At 27.6% G+C, this 6,574-nt stretch overlaps 1 protein-coding gene and 1 long non-coding RNA gene across 5 annotated transcripts in view; one reads left to right on the forward strand and one right to left on the reverse strand.

Moving 5' to 3' along the window:
• Window positions 1-837: 837 nt before the first annotated feature.
• The window catches only part of LOC102679455, a 26,338-nt gene continuing 20,601 nt past the window's right edge, over window positions 838-6,574 (reverse strand). For 2 of the 4 annotated variants that reach the window (XR_421887.2, XM_006616365.2), the window contains exon 2: window positions 6,280-6,533. Coding sequence is in view for 3 of the 4 variants with exons in the window: in XM_006616365.2 (XP_006616428.1) it covers window positions 6,476-6,533 (58 nt within the window). In the remaining variant the exon portion in view is untranslated. Of the gene's footprint in view, window positions 1,313-3,841; window positions 4,248-6,279; window positions 6,534-6,574 lie in introns of those variants that run through there. The other 2 variants (XM_031510771.1, XM_031510770.1) reach the window with 2 other exon arrangements.
• Window positions 1,900-3,859, forward strand: LOC116185713. Its single transcript, XR_004150595.1, has 3 exons — window positions 1,900-2,403; window positions 3,122-3,329; window positions 3,725-3,859. It is a non-coding gene; the product is annotated as an uncharacterized LOC116185713 (long non-coding RNA).

Genomic DNA, 6,574 nt, shown 5'->3' on the forward strand with positions numbered 1-6,574 from the left:
TTCAAAGTAATCTTGAGAAATTGCCTGTCTGCGTTTACCACCTTGTCGCATTTGCGTTTTTTTTAATACGCCCCCCTCCACCTCCTCTCGATGTCACTTTTTACAAGCGTGCCTTCGTTCCGTTCCACGGTGAACAGGGGACCGATCGAGTAAATGGAAGAGGTGTAACAGGATTTTGATACGCTGCAAAACGTTTTTAATCGTTGTACATATAGGTGACAAGCACTCTTACGTGTAATTAGCATTTTCGCGTGATAGGGGATTCGAGGAAATTGATTTGCAAATTACCGAGTATTCGAGTTCGTGTCGAAATATCGAGTATGGGATACGTGTAGTAGGATACACGTGTCCTTGCAGTATTGTATTTTTAGATTATTACAGGTTTTGGAAGGTAATTTTTATTTAGTTAATTCGTTTATCAGCGTGAAAGGGTGTAAAAGAAGTTTTAAAAATGAAATGAAATTATTTTGATTTATCCGATTCATAATTTGTTACTTCATAAAAAAGGTAAGTAGCACGTAAATTTGTTTCTCTAATTTAATTTTTAAATTTAAATCATTTTGCCAATACAATACATAAATTAAAAAAAAATAAAATGATTAATTATTAATTAATTTAAATCATTTTACCAATACAATATATAAATTAAAAAAATAATAAAATGATTAATTATCTCACTTATTTACATTTCAATAATAATTTGCTTGCCAATATTCAAAACTGACAATATAACTTATATAACGATATATAATTAAGGTAAGATCACGTGACAATTAAAATTTGATTCTTTTCATTTATTCTTGTTATTTTGTCTCATTCGATATGATTCCGTCTCAATATTATTTTACTTATTTAAACTCACCTCAATTCGTGAACAGTGTTCCCCAAAATATTTCAATACACTCGTTCTGCTACATTTGTGGATGGGGATCCGTCAAGACTCGTCCATCGTTCCATCGCGAAAAATCCGACAGGAAGAAGGCCGCGAGACCTTCCGCTACGACGGAATTATAGGATTGGCGTTTTCGCGTCTTCTCGATCCGATTAGCCGTCGGTGCAAAGTCACGCCCGCTTATTCGAGGCTGCCAAGGTGGCTCTGCGAGTGGCCCGATAAGAGGACGACGACAGGACGGCGTATCGCCGGGGAACGTGACGTTCAGTCGTTGAATCTGAGACGACATCCGGAACAATGGAACCTCCTGGTGTGCCTGGAACCAAGATGTTGGTCACGACGACGACAAAGGACTCTGGTGTCGTCTTCGAGTGAATTCTTGTGGACGTCGATACACGTGTTCGCCTCTTTCGATTCGAGCTGAAATATATCATAGATGGAATTATTAAGGCGCTTTAATAATTTAATGGAATTTGATTAAATTCGTGTGTATTTAATAATTATTTGGAAATTTATTAAAATACGTAAAATTATGTGTATAAAATAATTTTTATTTACAACATTTTTTTCTAACTAAATTATATAGCTTGTTTTCCAATTCCATTATAAAGATATAATCTTTTTATTTATTAACATAATATAATATATTTATTCTCTTATCTAATGTATTTATATGTATATTATAATTCATTCGATATTTAATATCATATTATAATCCTGATATTATAAATATTAAAAGATATTAATATCGAAAAGTGATATCGATTATCTAAAACTTTAATCGATAAACTTTGATCTTCTAAGAATTTTATTAACGAAACGTTTAGATCAATATCAATTTCTATCGATATATATCGATACTCTATTGAGAATTTTAATATCGAATCGCTCGAATATATCAACAGTTTCGATATTAATGATTATTATTTCACTCACAAGAGGGCTTGTATGTGCGCCTCTAACACGTATCTGTTAACATTCGATCGGTTGATCATCCAGCGGATAAATATAGTTTGATTCTTATGTGTAAATCGAATTAATTAACGAACAATCGCTGTCACTCTAATTGAATTAATTAATGGACGTTAAATAATTGTGCGAATCGATACAGCTCGATCAGTACTACTCCCGTACCTTCTTCACTTAACCTAACCTAAAACTCGTTTCCTTAATATGACAGCCGAGGAATTCGAAGCTCCGTGGCCGAGATCAATTGTTGCGATTCATGGTCGAATCTTTTCAAGTCTATCATCGATCATCGAGTGATGATACGCAACTTTGTAGGATACGCAATGTGAAAGCTTGTTTCACGGATGCCTGGCATTCCACACGCTTCATGTGCGAGAAACGAGCAATCAACGTCAAGATGACGAATCTTATCGAATCTTAGTGGATGTGAGTGGTTATGTTTGGATAATTGGAGATGATTGGATGATAAAGAAGAAGTGTTGAAGTGTTGTTTTTGAAAATTAATTTTATGCGATGCGAATTTATTCGTTTGGATATGATGGGTGAGAAATTATTTTTTTTTTTTATAAAGATATAATATTTTGAAATTTAAAAATCTTATAGTTTTTGAAAACCATGAGTCTTTTTTAATATCATGTTTTCTAAATTGATTATTTTATTTTATATCTTTATTTACCGTTAATTTACCTATATTATAAAATATACAAAATTACAAAATATAGTAAAGCCTATTGGATATATTTAATATACAATTATTATAAGATAGTAAAATCAGTTCTGAATATAAAGTTTCTTATTAAATTAATTAAATTAATTAAATTAATTAAATTAAATTTAATTTAATTAATAGATTAAAAAATTTTAAATATTTTTAAAATCTGTTATTTTTTGTATTTCAAATTTAATAACTTAGAAATCTTAATTATAAGAGAAATATATTCTTGAAAAATTGATAGAAAATTAAATAATCATTAGTGAAAAATAAATCAATCTATCTATTTCTTAAATCAAGATCATACTGTTAAATCAAAATTGTAAATGCAGATAAGAAAATAAAATTTGTTAGATTACAATCTAATAACAATTGTAAATAATTAACTTAATTTATTATTATTATTAATTAATATATTTATCTTTATCCAATTAATTTGTAATTGGTATATAAAATTAGATAAAATTTAATTCTATTATGTTGCTATCTTCAAATATCCTATTTTAAAATGTATGTGAAAATTAAATTTTTTATCATTTTCTTTGTAGCTAGCTGAAACATAAATCCTTAATTCATATTCTTGTATAAAAGATGATAACATTTCTTTTTTTAATTTTTTGGATAAAGAAATATATTGAGTATTGTTAGAATATATTAGCTTTCTATACATGGATTGTGATCAATAGAGAAAGGATGAATTCTTCCAAGGCTGATACAGAAGAATTATTCTCCAAGATTCTTAGCAATTGATATCAAGTAGGTCACGTAAATGCGAAGGCGGTTGGGTCATCTTGATTACGTTAAAAATTCCTTTGTTATTACATCATATATTATATTTATTATAACATTATCCTGATTTACATTCATCTCAGTTTATTTAATGATTGATACATTAACATTTTTCAATAAATTTTTTTTAAATCGGTGTTAGAAAAAGTTTTAGATTTTTTAATTAAAATTATCTACAATATAAAATTTCGAAAATGAAAACAAATTCATGAATTCTTTACCAAGATCTTATATTACAAATTATACAAAACAAAAATTATATTAAAAATAGATTATTTATAAGGAAAACAAAAATTTTAAAATAATTATTTTCAGAATCAGTCACTCTAAGGTTAATAAACTTATTTTTATATCTCCTGCAGGAATCAGAATTTTAATAATCGTTAAACGCACCTCATGAATATCATACTAGTCTCGATTATCAACTCAATTATGGAAAACGACTATGAAAAATAAGAAAAAGCAGTACTCCTACATACCAACATACCCATAACGATTCTTGCCGGAAGTGGAACATAAAATTAGTCTCCATAACATCCTTAAAACTGTTAAAACACCGGTGTTCCACGATGGAATTCAAAGGAAATCATTTAAAGTCGTCTTGTATCTGTCTGATTCTCACACATTTACCCCGATAAGTAACAATATGTAACTCATGAGCGGTAGACTTAAATATAACTTCCGGCCAACGTAGAGAGGTTAGGTTTCTCGATAGTGAACGCCTTATGATACGCTACGAGATCGTAGGAAACCATGGTGAAAAAGAGAGGAAATCGTGTTTTCAAAGATCCGTGACAGTGTACGCTCGTGTATTGTGCTCGTATACAGCGATAACAACGCTACCGGTGGAATAAATTTACGAGGCTAGATAACGAAGTGCTAATTAGTCGTTGGTCATATCCTCGTCCATCTAGCGAGGTTATGTAGTTCGTTTATACAATTAAGTTGTGAAACAAGATTGAACATTGGCGACAAATCTCAGGTGTGAAAATGAGATATTTTCTCGATTGCACGTTTCGATACGATATCAAGTGAATATTGAATGAATATTTTCATATTTTAAATAAAATATTAATTGAAGTGATATTAGAAATTAAATTTAATAAAATTAATAACGATAAAGATAAAGTTTTTATTGAGGATTTTTCAGTATAGTTAAATTAATCAGGAATCAATTGACATACTATTGTTCAGTTTCTTGAAAAATATTTTTATACATAGTGTAAACATATACATTTGATAAATATGTGAGACATTCTTAAGGAATTGTTAAAGAATAAGAAAAGCTAATAGGTTAGTGAATTTCTTGTACAATTTTATTAACTCTATGTAGAAATATAAAGAAATGGATTCTCGTAACTTTTAGAATAATATTACAATAGTACCAAATGTAGTAAAAAAATATTAACAAACATAGATCATAAAATTAATATTTTCAAAATTATAAACAATTTTATTTTTAAGCGTGATTTATTTTTAAGAGTGATTTTGAGATAAGATTTTAAATTTATATGGAAATAGAAGAATGTTTTTAGAAAACATTTAATCAAGAAAGATCAAGTTATTTGCTTGAAAATTAAAATTGTTTATCACATTGCACGTATTACTTTTTCGATTATTTTTATTAGAACTTTTTTTCTTTATTTGGTATGTACTATTTATCTTTAAAGATATAAATCTTTTTTTCTTATCATCTTGTATATACGCTCAAAACATTAAAATAAATTCTATATGGTTAAAAATTGTATTGTAATTATGCTACCTTCTTTAATTAAAATACTGTCTAACTATGTATAAAACGTATATGAAAATTAAAGATTTTATCATTTTCTTTGAAATCTCCATGTTAAAAGATTAAATTATACCTTATTTTAAATCACTAATAAGCACATAAGGTCTCCTAATCTTATTTCAAAGATAAAACTCGTATAGAATTTAAAATATTACAATGTATCTCGAAAAATAGAAAAATATCAGATAATACGTTTCACTAATAATAAATGCGGTATATAATATCCATTTAAAGTACAACATAACCTCAAATTTTAATAGTCGAATCACTCGCTCGTCACAAGAAACAATTCAAGCCTCGAGAATTTCAATTCATAAATTCCTCTACTCAGAAACAACTACACGAATGAAGGCAACAATTTGTAGGCGAAACGATGGGCGTATATCGGTATCGTCTACGATCTTATCATTCTCGTTTTTATCGTAAATTTTCGCGATTCCCGCTCGCTAATTAACAGCAATTTTTATCAAACTTATCCATCATGATCGCGTAACGAATAACAAGTTACTGGTTTCCAAATGAATATTGGAGTACCTGTTATTAATAATGCAATGAAATACTTTAAGAAAAGAATATTATTAAGAAAATATTCTTACAAAAATTGTTTGATATAAAGAAACGTAATAAATATATATGTTATATATTTATATAATTTTTTTATATATTGAAAAATTATAGATATTGTTTAAAAATTAATTTTAGATTTTTTTTTATATGAAATTTAATTTTCATAATCGATGTATTTCATTATTTTGAAAAAAAGAATATTTTGTGTCGAAAAATTTATACTTTGTTGAATTTCGAATTAGAATATTTGTAAATTAAAAATTTTTCAATATAAATATCAGCATTTTTTAATTGATACATTAAAAATTACATAACTTTATGTGAAATAAAAAAAAACAAAGTTCATCTTTATATGATTTCTTCATATGATGTATTCAAGTATTATTACACAATGTATATTTTGTTATATCAAACAATTTTTATAAATATTTCTTTCGCAATATTTTTTTCTTAAAATATGTATTATTTGTATTTTAATAAAACAAACATTCTTTATACATTTCTTTTTTTTATCTCTTTTTACAACAGAACAATAAAATTTAATGAAAAACAATTCCTCTTGATCATCTCAATAATTTGAGATTTAACGAGTTTCTTGGTTAATTAAAAGCTTATTTTGAATAGCAGATTACGATTTCTCTTCTCTTTTTCTTTTTTGCTGCAGACTGAAGACGATGCAAGAATCGCCGAGTGGAAATGTAATGGGCAGCTGGCGATTGTAAAAGCTTGTTATTTCCGGAAACCGTGACGCTTGTTAGTCGATCTGGCACAGGTGTGTCACATGTACCTTCGAGCATTTAGCAGAGGACATTCTTAAAAAAAAAAAAAAAAAAAAAAAAAAAAAAAAAAAAAA

The sequence above is a fragment of the Apis dorsata genome, unplaced genomic scaffold (assembly GCF_000469605.1).
Source record: "Apis dorsata unplaced genomic scaffold, Apis dorsata 1.3 scaffold_260, whole genome shotgun sequence".
Classification (NCBI taxonomy): domain Eukaryota; kingdom Metazoa; phylum Arthropoda; class Insecta; order Hymenoptera; family Apidae; genus Apis; species Apis dorsata.